The following is a 15602-nucleotide window of genomic DNA, read 5'->3' on the forward strand; positions in this document are numbered from 1 at the left end:
AAAGACAGAGGTCCTTCCCAAATTACTATCCTATCCAATGAAAAGAACATAAGAATAGTCTTACTGGGTCAGACCAATTGTCCATCAAGCCCGGTAGCCCGTTCTCACGGTGGCCAATATAGGTCACTAGTACCTGGCCAAAACTCAAGGAGTAGCAATATTCCATGCTACCGATACAGGGCAAGCAGTGGCTTCCCCCATGTCTTTCTCAATAACAGACTATGGACTTTTCTTCCAAGAACTTGTCCAAACCTTTCTTAAAACCAGCTACGCTATCCGCTGCAGCCTTGCTCTGTGAGCTGCAATGTTGAGGTGATCATTCCCCTGATGTTAAGGAGACAGGTGATGTGTTACTCATGTTTCTGGAAATGGGTGGAACTACAGCAGGATGGAAATGTTGTCTAACAGTCCCTTAACTGTAGATACAGCACTTTTGCGTTTCTTGTCTCCATACTGGCAAATGGCAATAATTCTTTGTTCCTGATTCCAAAAGGCTTCAAAGGGACATGTCATGCCCCCTTTTGACATGCATCCGCTGGCCATATTCCACAGCAAAAGTGTCCTTTTTCTGAGGTCTCCAAAGACCTCTGTCATTGGCATCAGGTGCTTAGATGATGGCCATGGAGCTGTCTGTCCTATGACATAAATGCCCATAGGATTGTAGAGTCCAAAGCTTAATAGTAATTCATTCCACTATATCTTCCTTGAGATACAGCAACCAGAATCACACACAATACTCAAGGTGAGGTCACACCATCGAGTGATAGAGGCATTATAATATTCTTTGTCGTATTTATTTTTTCATAAAAATTCCTTCCATTCTGTTCACTTTTTTAGCTTCCACTGCACACTAGGTAGAAGATTTTCATGTATTATTCACAATGACATCTAAATCTTTTTTTTTGGGGGGGGGGGCGGGGGTGCTGACTTCAATTTTTTTTTTTCTTTTTAAATATTTGGTTATTGATGGATAAGTACAACCAGCAGAGGAACAAGAACAATACAGGAGGAACAAGAAAGGCAATAATAAAAGCAAGCAGATACAAGCCTCCCCAGTACAAGATAGGCCATCGAGGAGCAGTTCAATGTCCAGCAAAAGGAAACAACACCAGGCCAACCCAGACCCACAAGGTCTGTGATGAGTACAAAGCCAGACTATACTATCGGCCATAGCATTTTATGGTATAAATTTCCACCAAAGCACAGGCAATCAAATAGCAAGCCATATACCCCATGCCACACAACAAGCACCCAACTCGCATATTACATCCAGCTCGACAGTCAGTCCATTCATACCACCCCTACCAAGCCCAGCCTGCCCTTCCTCTGCCCACTCCCGGAATGCAGGTAGGGAGACTCAAAGAGGCCAACGTCGGGGAGCCCCGAATAAAGCAGATAGAATGAGGCTCTCAAAGAGGGATTAAAAGGTGAGGAAATCCAGCAGACCTTCCAACAGAGCTACATAGTGCCTCATGTCTTGCCTATGAGATTTATCATAAGAGCGGATCTCAAATTGTGCCATTTCTCTCAGTTTGGCTCGCCATTGAGCGGCTCGGGGAGAGTCCTCAGAAGCCCAGGAGGTCAGAATCAGTTTTTTCACCAGGATGGCATTATAAAGGAATCTACACTGAGGAGGAGAGAAGCCCTGCCCCCGCAGTGAACCCTGGAAGCCCAGGAAGAGGGTGCCATAGTTCCACTCTGTAGGTCTGTGAAGAACAGCATCGAGAAGGCCCCAAAGCCCCATCCAAATGGTGAGCTCAGTGCACTCAAGAAAAGAGTGAAGATAGGTACCAGGCTTGCATTTAAACTTAATACAAAGATCGCTGTTCCACAACTCAATCTGAGTCCCCCTATGCCTGGTGATATAGGCTCTATGTAATATTTTATACTGTATTCCCTGATAGTCAGCTAACTTGGAAAAGAGATAAAGGGTCATGAAGCAGTCCAGAAACTGGGGATCAGAAATGCTCTGGCCCAAATCCCCCTCCCAACTCTCCCGCAATTTGCAGAGCCCTGAAACTCGGGTAGAGAGCCGCAGAGCACTATACCAGTGGGACAGCCGATTGAGCACAGGCGGGGTAGCCACAAAGATCTGGTCCAGGGGCCCAGCATCCCACCCTCCTCGCAAGTCTGCCGGGTGGACGCCCAGTAATGTTGAAGCTGAAGGCAGGAAAACAGATACTTATGGGGAAGGACCCACTTCGCCTGGACCTGCTGAAACAAAGGGAAAGAGTCCCCCAATGAGGCCAGTAATTGTGCCATAGAGCGGCAACCTCGTTAGGCCTACTCCCTAAATACCGACCACCCCCAACCAGGCAGGAACCCCGAATTACCCTCAAATGTCATAAAGGGAGGCCCTGTCGGTGGCGGCGGCGCCCCCACTGCCAAGCCTTCCTAAACGGCAGCAGAAACCCAGAGCTGCCCTCGAGTGGACAGCATGTTCTGGTTGGGAGTGGAGTAAGTTAAAGAACTGAAAAGGTTGACTCCAGCTCTCAACCCATCCCTGAGGGAAGTATTGTGCATATCCCTTGTAACCCTCATGGATCCAGCGCAGGAGGGCAGCAACATTATACAAGCATAGGTCTGGGACATTTAACCCGCCAGCTCTCCTGGCCAAAGTCAGCTTAGCCATAACTATGCGAGGGGCCTTAGACCACCAAATAAACCAGGAGATTAATGGTTTAAAGCAGTGTTCATCCTGGCAGCGAAGCCAGAGTGGTACTGTTTGGAGGGGATAAAGTAATTTAGGAAGCAGGACTATTTTTACCAAAGCCACTCGTCCCAGTAAGCCCAAAGGAAGGTCCTGCTACACTTGGCACAACTTCCCAATGGCATCAAGATGAAGGAGGATGTTCATGGAATGAAACATGGCAGAGTTGGTACTCAGATGTATACCCAAATAGCGGACTGGAGCAGCTGAGGGCGGAATAGGAAGCAAGGCATACCACAGTTCCACAGGGCCTCCAGCCAATAGCAAGAGCTCAGACTTACTACAATTAACCGGCAGACCCAAAAGTGCCCCAAAGTCCCGAACGAGCGCTAGCGCTGCCTCCAAATGAACGGGAGCCTGATCCAAATAAAGTAAAATATCATCCATAAACAAACTGATTTTACATTCCTGGCCCCCCCACCCAAATTTCCCGAACACTAGGAGCCTGTCGTATCTTAAGGGCCAGAGGCTCAATAGCCAAAAGAAACAGTAGTGGAGATAGCGGGCAACCCTGTCGAGTTCCCCATTGCAGCTCAAACACATCCGTCAAACTTCCATTGATGAGCAGCCGAGCCCAGGGATGATTATATAACGCTCTAATCCAGTCCAAAAAGCCCCTGTGAAACCAAATCCCTCCAAAACCTGAAACAGCTATTCCCAAGAAACACTATCAAACGCTTTCTCCATATCTAAGCCCGCCACTGCAGATTGTCTCCCCTTACCCTTATGCTCATGGATGGCCCCCAGCACATTCAGCAAATTCATGGATGCATAGTGACCAGGTACAAAGCCCACCTGATCCAGGTGGATCAAGTCCGGCAAAAAGCAATTGAGACACCGTGCCAACGTTATAGCCAAACACTTTGACATTCTGATCCAGAAGGGAGATAAGTCGGAAGAAAACCACCAAATCAGGGTCCTTCCCTGGCTTCGGCAGGAGTACAATATGGGCCAAATTGTCAGGAAAGGAACCTGCGCCTCCCGCTACTGCATTACATATCCAACTAAGCGGACTGGCCACTAAGTCCCGTAATATTCCGGACCCAAACCATCCGCTCCCGGTGCCTTAGCCAAAGTAAGGGAACCTATCGTGGTGGACATCTCATCCACTATTATAGGTGCATTCAAAGCTGCTGCCTGAGCCGTAGTCAACTGGGGTAGCCCCAAATCTGCAAAGAAGCTAGTCATGGCTTCATTATCCAGAGGTCAGCGTCCGTACAAAGGCTGGTAGTATTGGACAAATTGCGAAGCTATGTTACGCTCCCCCACATGATGAATACCCCTGGAGTCCTTAATAGATGTAATAATCTGTCGTTTTTTTGTGCGGGAGTATCAGGTTAGCCAGCAGTTTCCCCGTTTTGCTTCCCCATCGATAAAGCTGATACCTCTGATAGTAGAGGGAACATTCCATACGTTTATTAAGGAGCTCCTCAAGTTGACCCCGAACCTCCCGCAACTTCACACGATCCGCATCCGACATTGTATTAATGTGGGACCGCCGAAGGTCATGAAGCCTCCCAGAAAGCCGCAAAAGCTCCCCCTCCCTCTTCTTCCTTTCTCCAGCGATGTAAGCGATAATGTGCCTACGGAGTGCCGCCTTGGAGGCATACCAAAAAATGACTGGGCCCATGTCAGGCGTGTCATTCGTAAGGTGATAGTCTACGCAGCGACCTCTCAAGAAGATGTGGAACTCTGGGTCCTGATACAAATGAGGAGGTAATTTCCAAGAGGAGGTCCGACCCGTGGGGGCTATGCTCAATCGGAGTCCCACCTGTGCATGATCTGAAATTGTGCTCTCATATATCTCAGAGTGAGTGGCCATGGAAAAGAGATGCTTATCCAGGAGAATATAGTCCATCTGAGCATACACCTTGTGAGCATGGGAGTAAAAGGTAAAATCAGTATCATAAGGGTGCAGGGTGCGCCGGACATTGACCAAGTCCAAATGCTGGGCAAGAAAGCCCATCCCCCAGTTGTCATGATCCCTAATGCGCGCCCAGAGCGGCTTACAATCCACTCCGGGGTTTGCAGTGATATTAAGATCCCCAATTAAAACCAATTGATAGAGTGCTGAGAGATGTGGGCCAGAACAGAAGAAAATAATTTGACAGTAAACATTGGGAGCATACAAGTTACAAAGCATCAACTTAAGGCCCCAGAGCTCTCCCAGACCATTACAAATTGGCCCACCTTGTCTTGAATTTGTTTATGGAGATGAAAAGGGAGACTCTTGTGTAGAAGAATGGCCACCCCCCTCTGTCGACCCATGAAGTCTGAGGAGAACACCTTCCCCACCCAGCCACATTTGAGTTTGGCATGTTCCAGCTGAGAGAAATGTGTTTCTTGTAGGTAGGCGATGTCAGTGCCTAGTTTGCGAAGACTGGACAGCACTCTAGATCGTTTAACCGGTGACTTAATGCCATCCACATTGAATGCAGTCACATTGAGTTCAGCCATAGCCACCCGTAAATTCAGCCATTCTCTCCCCGGAAAAGAGAAAAGTCAAACAGCGACATACTAACACCAGACAGTCCAGGGCCTCCCAGTAGGGTGGCTGTATGAAAAAAACAAGCCAACACAACAGGATCGCAAAATTCTCCCCCACCTGCTTCCCCCCCCTCAGAGCTCCAAGCATCCCCCAAACAACAAACATACCTCCATACATACCACCACACACACATCCAGACAAACTCACCCCTCCCCCACAACCAGCCCCCCTCCCAAACCCATCTCGTGTTTCCTGTACACAATCCCAAATCCAATCCCACTGCCTTCCCAGAGGAGACCTCCACCCCCCGCTCCCCAGAAACCAGCCCCAAGATACAACCATGCAAACATAATGGAGAAACTGGCAAGATCAACTCAGACATGCCCAAAGTCGAAAGTCGGTGCCAGAGACTTGGCAACATTTAGGGACTTGGGCCCAAGGAAAGTCAGTAGGAAGAGTGGCAGGTCAAGCCTGAGACCCTCCAGTGATGCTGACAGAAGCCCGGGCACAGGAATCACCAGGAACAGATCATACAGGAACTGGCAATGACCCCGGCCACATCCATGAGGCAGCCGAGAAACCCACAAGCAGATGTAATAGGTGCAGGCAGCTCTCCACAGGGCAGGAACAAGCAAAGCCCCAGGCCAATGTCCAGGAGCAGGTACACTCCGATTCACAGGTGATTTGTGATAGAAACAGCAAACAGGGTGCAAGAGGAAAATCAAGCCAGCAGATTGCCCACAAACATGCAGGCCTCCTCCACCGTAGCTAATGTTACCGAGGTTCCATTCCTCCAGACCCGCAGCTTAGCAGGGAAGACCAGGGCAAACTGGATGCCCTTCTTGTGGAGTTCGGTGCAGAAGGGTGACATCAGTTTGCGTTGCGTTGCGCCGTGACTCGCATCGAGTAGTTGTTAAACAAGAGCACCTTCGCCCCCTCAAACTCCAGGGCTCCCGCTTTGCGAAAGGCCTTAAGGAGCGCCTCCTTGCCTCTCAAGCTGCAATAGCGTGCTATGGCCAAGCACACTCGCTTACCATCTGCCACCTTAAGGCCAATACGGTGGTCCCTATCACGGTGGTCAAATTGCAGGCTAGAATCCAACAGGCCCAGTTTCTCTGGCAGCCAGGAGCTGAAGATCCGATATAAATCTCCATCAGAAAATGTCTTGGGTATGCCAACAAGCCTGAGATTGTTACGCCGGCTGCGATTTTCATATTCTTCAAGCCGGTCCTGCATGTTGGCACTCTGTTCTTGTAGAGCAGACACTGCACCTCCAATGCAGAGCATGTGTCCTCCTGACCCGAGATGCGCTGTTCCACTTCAGCGATCCTCCGGCTCTGAGCGTCTAATTTCTCGTGGACTTCCTCCACCGCCGACTGGAGCTTGTTGAGGCGGTCTTCTAAAGCTGCAGTCACCAAGCAGGTGATCTCTTGGATCCAGTCACCCGCGGGGTTGGTAAACGAGGCGGGCTCTGCCGCCATCTTGACTGCAGGTGAGTGAGGCTTATCACGGGGCGGTTTCACAGCTCGTATTGGCATGCTAAAACGCGTTCTGCTGCCCAAATGCAGCAGCAATGGACCAGAGCATTAGGCACAGCTCTCCCAGGAAGATTTGGGGCTGGGCGCAGTAAAATAGAGCAGATTTTGTGGGGTCGGTGCGGAGCTCTCCTCTCCTGCGTCTGTTCAGGAAGGCTGTGTCACGTGACTCCCATGTGCTGACTTCTAATGTGTACCTAATATCAGATAACTATCTTTTGGATTATTTTTGCCAATGTGCATCACTTTGCATGTCCACAATCATTTCCCTTCTATCATCTCTCCTCCAAGCTGAAGAGTTCTTGCCCCTTTAGTCTTTCTTCATAAGGAGTGGTGGAACTATCGAGTGCTGATAAACCTCAGAGAGAGAGGGCCCAACTGCATGATCTAAGAGAAGAAAGCAAAGGGAAACAAAGCTACCACAGAGAGTGGAGAGAAGTGTGATTGGGGCTCAGAAGACCTGTTTGCCTATTAAAGAGAGTGAAAGGAGGAGCTGAGGAGTTAAAATACAATTGTGAAAGACTGATAGATAACAGGGGCTACTGACTACCTTAAGAAACTAAAGGCACATTATAGAAGAGTAAAGATTGTAATAACTGCCCATTCTGCCAAGAAGAGTGCAAAATGTATGATCTTGGTAGGAGAGAGCAATGCTGAAAAAAACACTAGACATTTGTTCCTTGAAATGTAAATATTTCACTTTTTTCTTATGAACTCTTTACCGAATTGCTTTCTTATCCCTTCTTTTGAATACTATATTTGTATCTTTCTGGATAAGCCAAAAACATGCACATTTATTATAATTAAAAGCAGTCTCTTGGTCAAGTTTTTTGCTTTAGAATTTACTATGCTTTTCTATACTAACTTTTTAACATTTAACTCTGCTATTAGGAGATCCTTTAATAGTCCATGTGCAGTGAGGAAGAATAATTTGGGAAGATTTGATGTGTTTAACGACAGACCCTGCTTTTATGTTTTTTGTTCACCAGCTTCTGGGGTATCCTTCATAACCACTAATCTGAGAAGTCTACTACCTGTGTATTTTGCTGATTGGAGAGTGGGGTGCATGTACATATTTCCACCTTTTGGAACAGATGTAAACTTGTGCGTGGGCACAGTTATGAGTATTTATGTTGTCATTATATATGTTTATATTAAGGATTCAGTTGGTATGTATTTAGAATTTCATAATGTGATATAGTTCTAAATCTTTGAGGTTTGCTCAGGTAAAAAGTGGTATCCTGCGATAAAAATTTAACTTCAGAAAATTATCAAATGAATGGGGGGAGGGGTAGAGTAGTAATATTCAAACAAAGCAATAAGTGTGTTCTAATGTTTTAGGTTGGAGCTTGAGAATTACTCAGTCAAAGTCTAATGGATGGAAAAAATTTTGGCTCTTCAATGTGAAGTATTTCCACACACAATTGAATCACTTAGAATATTTTGACTAGGGGCATATTTTGTTGGCTGTGTTCTAATATTGACATTTGTTTGTCTCTGTTTTCTCATCTGGTTTGAACACTTTCTGCTGCAGTAAAATAATTTTATAAAGAACATCCAGCTTTAAAAAGACTTTTTAGAAAATCTTCCTGTTTGTTCATTTCAAAGGTCCTCTTATGATTCATTTACTGAAAATATGGCAGGTGAGACACAGCTCTTTGAGAAAAGAAGACAGTACCACTGTGCTGCTTATAATTGTGCCATCGCTGTTATGAGCTGTGTCTATACAGAAGCTAAATTTTATCAAGGCTTCCTCTTTACAGAAAAACCAGAAAAGGTGAGTTATAGGGAAAGAACAATAAAGACAAACTGAGGAATATGTTCCATGAAATTGGTTTAAACAAGATCAAATAATATAGAAAGTAAACTGCATTGTCTTGCCATTAATGCTGCTTTGTAAACAATTCATTTGGAAATACTTGTCTAATGAAAAAAGTATACTGCTTAAGTAAGGCTGAATGGAGCCATTATGAAGGCCACAGAAACGTATTTTTCGCCCCATAAGACGCATCTGACCATAAGACACACCCTAGATTTAGAGTAGAAAACAAGAAAAAAAACATTCTGAACCAAATTGTGTACTAATATATACCAGGCTCTGCACCCAGCCCCCCTCACTCCCTGCCAGGCTCTGCACCAACCCCACACTCCTTGCCAAGCTCTGTATCCTACCCCCCCCCTCCCTGCCAGACTCTGCACACAACCCCACACTACTTGCCAGACTATGCACCTTGTCCCCCTTTCCCAGCTGTCCCCCCCCTCCCAAACCCCATACACCCCAAATATGTGAAAACTCTATTACCCCCATCAGGGACCTGGCCTCTTATGGTCCCTGAGGAAGAACCACCTCCACCCCCTCCCAAGGGTATTAGCAATAAGATCCAAACAGATCTCCCATTTTATTCCATTGAAGCAAAAGATAATTTAATCCACAACAAATTTCATCTCTGTGTCGTTCACCACAAACCATCCTTTGTTTTTAGTTTTATCACAACCAGGCTTGGTCCACTATTCAAGCTCTCTGGTTGCAATTTTGACTATGCCTGACACCTTCCCATGCATATGCATCCCTGTTACATCACTACGTGTATTCACTTTAATAAAGTCACCACGCACAAGTTTCCCTTTTTCACGTGGTTTGTAGCAGTTCACAGCAGAGCACAGCAATAAAGGTACGTGAGCCCTCAGTTCCCTTATAAAAGCTCCCAGGATCGCATCGCAGCCCCCCACGTCTCTGCAGAACCCCGCAGCCTCCTTCCCTCTGCTCTGTGTTTTCTGCCCACATGCTTTGCGCTCCCCCAGCCCTGCAATCAGACCCCACTGACCTTGCCCCTTCGCGCTCCCCTGGCGAAAGCAGGGCAGCAGGGTGTGCCGAGAATGATGTTGAAGGCTGCGGCAGACAGGTGACCGTGGGAGCCGAGCAGCAGCAGTGGGGATCGGAAGCTGCTTTATGAATGGCTACAGTCAGTTCTCGTGAGTCCCGCGAGAACTGACAGCAGCCATTCAGAAAGCGGAGCAGGCCCAGGCAGGAAAGCTCACTTCTGCCAGCCGATACTCCGCTGGTCCACCAGGCTATAAGGGACATGACGGGATGACGGGATGGGGGTGGGGTGTTTAAAAAAAAAAAAAAAGGTATCTTCGCTGCATAAGAAGCACCGACATTTCCACCCACTTTTGGGTGGAAAAAAAGTGCGTCTTATGGAGCAAAAAATATGGTACCCCTATGGTGCTACTGCGTATGCATGGTTTCCTTTAGTAATCTTCCACTCCAATTGCCTGCAACTTTTGCCTTAGCATCCCAACCTATCAGTGGGACGTTAAGCTTTGGACCATACATCTAATACAGGGATTATCTTACCTCCCCAATTCCGCGGGGCTGGATAACCTTGATAGAGCCTCTGAAGTTGGCTTACCTTAATTTAGAGACCCCATTGACATGATAGACCTCTGGATCCAGGGAAACATGATATGTATGAGGAAAGGGAGATGGATATTCCCAAGCCACATAAGTGAAAGATGCATGTAACTACACTCAACGAGTTATAGATTTGCCCTGCAGGTGTTTCAGGGCATGCAGTTCCACATGTGGAAACACTTCAGCTATTACTGTGGTAACCAAAAAACTAGCCATGTTGTAAAAGGTGCCACAGGCACCTGGACATATCTTTCAGAAGCTCTTTCACCATTCTGTGATGTCCAAAGCAGCTCTCAAAAGAAGCCACCACTCTGAAGTCCTCCTCTTAGGTAAAATGTGAAATCGTCCTCTGAATATAAATGTCCAGCTCATGGCATTTTGATGAGTGACAATATTATACAATAAAGGCAGTCCCCAGGTTAAGAACGAGTTACATTTTTAAAGCTGTTCTTAAGTCAGATTTGTATGTAACTCAGAACTTGTAGATTTTAATATTCTTGCTGCTTCCTTTTAATATTCTTACCTCTGCTCCCAACTGACAAAAGGGCTAACTGTCCCTACCAGTGTTCCCTCTAAGGTACATCATGCACAACCACACACTGTTTTTATGTGGCCTTGCATCATTCCTGAATCTGCTACAGGAGAAGTGTAGGAGTCTATGCAACTGGAAATACTGCTCAATGAAGTCAAATGAAGCTGCAACTGCATTAAGTATGAGTCGTACTGTGGTCAAGGGTGTGTAACTCGGAGACTGCGGAGACTACGGAAATAGCCTTTCTAGCTTTCTCTCTAGGAGAAAAGCATATCTTTAAGATGGGGATCTTTTGTTTCAGCGGGACAAAGCTTAGTGAATCAGGTTCATAATTCCATTATCTGTAGTCTAACTATTCACAGCCATCAAAGATAATATTTATATTTTGTGGAGATTTGGTTAGGATTTTTCCAGATGTCTCTAGAGCTACGCAATTTAGGAGGAAAGAGTTTTTGAAATTAAAAGTTAGAGTATTGGCTCTAGAGGCATCCTTTTATTTGAAATTCCCATGTAAATGTTTAGTCAAGATACAAGATATTGAATATGTTTTTTGGGACCCCATACAACTACAACAGTTTTTAGTTGCTAGAAAACAGAAAGGAGTTTAAATTTTTATATAAGTTTCATTCCTGAGGAAAATTAAGAGGAGTAAATAAGATTCCCTATTAGTAAGAAATGATTTAAGGTTCGCTAAGGTGAATTGAGAATTATTTCTTTTATCTTTTCCTGAATTTTTTGATAAAATAGTATCATATCTCCCCATTAATTTGGGCTTGAAAAGGATTTGTGTATGTATGATTGATTATGTATTGTTTATGAGATTTCTTTTTTCTTCTTTATTTTATTGGATATTAAGTATTCAAAGTATAATTAAAAAAAAAAAAGATAATATTTATACAGAAACTAATTGTTTTACTCTTTGATTTGTAATTTTAAATATTGCAGAACTTGCTGATATTCGAAAACCTAATTGACCTACAGCGTTGCTATACATTTCCTGTTGAAGTAGAGGTAAGCAGAGGTTACCAGTTTTTTTAGGGGGGGTTCTCCATCAGGACACCACCTGATGGACAATGATTGCATAAGTGATACACTGCACTTATGATAGTCTTGGATTTAAAAGTAAACCTATTCTCCATCCATAGGAACCTTCCCCCTGAAACAATGGGTGTAAAGCAGAATTAGGATATTTTCCCATACAAAAAAAATTGATTTGGGGATCATCTCAACACCGATTCCTTGTATGACAAGGCACATTGTAAAATAAAAATCTGCATAACAAAACCCCACTGGATACATGTATACTAGCAAACCTGCCATACCATGGCATAACAGCATTAGAAGTGCCATGCTAATCTAGTCCAGAATCTATTGAGCCCAGTTTGTTACCTCTGATGGTGGCCAGTCTGGGTCACAAGTATCCAATTGTCTCACTCAAGTCTACCTTCCTAATTGTTTTATATAGTTCTTTTAAATTTGTAAATATAATTTCATCAAGATTTTGTCACACAACATAAAAAATAGAGGTGAAACATATATCTTTTATGGCTCAATAGAGCCATCTATTTTGCCAAGCATTATCTTTATTATCTCCCTTAAACAGTCTGTGTTTCTGGGGGAGAGTAGTAAATTTTTCCACCACGGAATTATTTCCTTAAATGTCTCCAGCTTATCCAGCTACTGCAATTAAGCTCATTCACAATTGTTTACATTTCACCTCTTTTAATCTTTGAAAACTGGCTCCTGGAATTTGCCCTTTTTTAAATTCAAAATTTTGACCATGATATATAAAGGTCTCTTCCCTTCAGTCCCAGACTCTCTCAAACCTCCTCATCCCCTGTACCCCATCTTTCAGTCTTCATTCTTCTCAGCAAGCCTCTTATCTCTTCAACTGCCATCTCATTATTGCTTTGTCTCATAACATCACCTTCTGCTATGTTGGACCACAGCTGTGGAATACGTTGCAGTTGAACTCAGACCCATCTCCTCATTTTCTAAATTCAAAAAGCAAAGAAGGACTTGGGATATTCCATTCTACCTATGATCCTCCCAAGTGAACCTGTAATAATAAACCTTTTATCTGTATAGCTTCATATTTTTCTCTCCTCCTCTTCCCCCCTCATGCTACCATTTGCTTTCCCTCACTTTTCTTCTCATCTCTTCTTTTATAGATGCTGTACCTGTAAACATACACCATTGGAATGGGTGGAGTTACAGGTGCCCTGGCACCCCCAAAAATCTGTAAAGGGAAGAACCCCAGGATTTACCACCCATCACACCACCATCATTTCAGCAGCAGCTACAATGAAAAGGAGATTGCAGAACTACACAGTTCTTGCTCACAGTTGCTGGCCTCGCACTCCAGAACAGGAAATGTGACAGGGGAGAGGGGTTGGTGTTGGTCAGCAGCCGTGAGCTTGAACAGTGCAGCCCTGCATCTCCTTTTCTTGATTTTTAAATGCTATTGGTCTTAAACAGAAGTGGTGGTATTGAGTGGGAGGTGGGAAAAGAAGGGGTAGACACTGAAGGTTGAGGAGGGGGGCTTTGGATATGTGAGGTGGAGGCAGATGACAGATGGGGGGAGAGGGGGGGAGAGGGAGACAGAAGCTGGATGAGGGGGGAGAAATGGGTAGAGTGGGTGGAATAAGATGTCATAGGGGGAAAAAGAGAAGGACCAGATACTAGATGGAAGGGGGGGGGGAGAGAGAAGGCAAATGCTTGATGGGGGGAGGGGTTTAAAAAAAAAAGAGCATAGAGTTAATGAGAGATTGGGAAATAAGAGGAAGTGAAATAGGAGAGTCAGAGTGAGGGAAAGAGATTGCAAACTGTAGGTAGACCTAGTAAAATAGAGAAAAATTGAAGACTCTGTAGTAGGAAAGAATTAAATCTGGACAGAGGCAGAAAAATAAATTGAAGAAAACTGAAAGGAAAAGGAGAAGAAGAGAGAGAAAAATGACAAATAGGAAATCTTGGCAAAAGATTTAAGATGATGAGGCTGTTCTAAGCTGTATTTTTTATGCCAGGTCACAGACATGGAACCTAGAACATAAGAGTTGCCAGGAGATGGGGGTTAGATGGGTCAGACCAAAGGCCCATCTAACCTTGTATCCTGCTTCCAACAGTGGCCAATCAAGGGCACAAGTACCTTTCAGAAACTCAAAATGTTTAAAGATTCCATGCTACCTACCCCACAGACATAACAAGTAGATATGAAGGACAATGAACACGGAGGAGAGTGTGGCCTATTGGTTAGAGCTATAGCCTCAGGGTTCTGGGTTCAAACACTGCACTGCTCCTTGTGACCCTGGGCAAGTCACTTAATCCTCCAATGCCCCAGGTACATCAGATAGATTGTGAGTCCACCGGGACAGATAAGGAAAATACTTGAAGTACCTGTATGTACAGTAAACCACTTTGAGTGTGGTTGTAAAACTACAAAAAAACTGTATACAAGTTACAATCCCTTCCCTTCCCCCCTAATATTTTAAACATTTGCACACACATGCTAGTATTCTGAACATGTATGCACAAAAAACATGCATAAATGTTGGCACCTGCTTTATAGAATTGCCTCCTAAATAAAATAGCAGAATATATGGGAAGCAGAATATTTATTTATTTTTAAAATTTATACATCGTTTTATTCCAAAACGGTTTACAAATAGTTACATACATAAAGTATTATAAAATTCAGAACAAAACAAACAGATTCAATCTTTGCATAAAATCAATTTCTCAAAGAAATGCATCTACATATAATTGTGTTTTCAGCATTTTCCTAAATGAGCTCTTATCTCTACATTTTCGGATTTGACCAACCAGGCTATTCCACAACTTAACCCCTGCACATGTAAAAGTCATGGCATCAGTTTCCACATATTTAGGGTTGGTCTTCGTTTTCAGCAACGCTGAACTTTCAGAGCACAATGATCTTAATGGTTGATACTCTGACATCAAACCTTTAAAAAATTCAGGGATCGTGCCATATAAAAATTGATGACCTATCATAATTGATTTGTATTGAATTCTGAATGTAACTGGCAGCCAATGAAATTGTCAGAGATATGGAGTAATATGCTCATACCTTGATGTTCCATTTATCATTCTAGCCACAGCTTTCTGTACCACCTGCAAAGCCCTGCACCTGGTCTTAGATATTCCCAGGTACAGGACATTGCAGTAGTCCAGACGTGACAAGATCATTGCTTGTACAACAGCACGAAAGTCAGATGGTAACAACAATAAATGTATCTGTGCAAAACATATTTGCACTGTGTTTACCACCTGACAACCCATTGTAAGTCCTGGATCCAGTTTTACTCCCAGGACTGTCATAGACTCCCTCACCTGTAACACCTCATCCATCGCTTTCAACGTTTTTGGCCAATTAACCTGATCAGATTTCCCCACAAACATTACCTCAGTCTTTTCTACATTCAATCTTAGACCCTGCCTTTCCATCCATCCAGTAATTTTACTCATATAATTGCTCTGTAACTTTCCTAGTCCATCTCCCCATACACACTGGGAAGAAAAAAATAATATCATCTGTATATGCGGTATTCGACCCCTAAAGATTGAAACAACTGACCAGTTGTGGCCATGTAAATATTAAATAATAATGCTGAAAGCGCTGAACTCTGGGGAGAATGCATTAGGAGGGAGGAAAGATCTAGCGGGAAATTGGGGTTTCAGTTATAGAAGATAACAGATCAAAGGAGCATCTGCCAGTAGCATAGTAAGGGAGACAGGTCTTTCTGGGCCATCTTAGCAGGAGTGTCAGCAATGTTGGCTTTGGCTGACACACTGCTGCTTCTCCAGCCCCACTCCCTGAGCCTGCCAAAAACAGAAAACCAGCCATCATTGCTTTCAACTCCTATCGCCTCTCACCTTGGGTTCTGCTTCCCCAACCCTATATGTCA

At 44.4% G+C, this 15602-nt stretch overlaps 1 protein-coding gene across 3 annotated transcripts in view; it reads left to right on the forward strand.

The window, feature by feature from the left end:
• Positions 1-15602, forward strand: part of PRKDC (protein kinase, DNA-activated, catalytic subunit) — a 524414-nt gene that overhangs the window by 261052 nt on the left and 247760 nt on the right. For all 3 annotated transcript variants that reach the window (XM_033933710.1, XM_033933711.1, XM_033933712.1), the window contains 2 exons: positions 8342-8510; positions 11626-11691. In XM_033933710.1, the coding sequence (XP_033789601.1) occupies positions 8342-8510; positions 11626-11691 (235 nt within the window). The remainder of the gene's footprint in view (positions 1-8341; positions 8511-11625; positions 11692-15602) is intronic.

Source organism: Geotrypetes seraphini, chromosome 2 (genome assembly GCF_902459505.1).
Source record: "Geotrypetes seraphini chromosome 2, aGeoSer1.1, whole genome shotgun sequence".
NCBI classification, from domain to species: domain Eukaryota; kingdom Metazoa; phylum Chordata; class Amphibia; order Gymnophiona; family Dermophiidae; genus Geotrypetes; species Geotrypetes seraphini.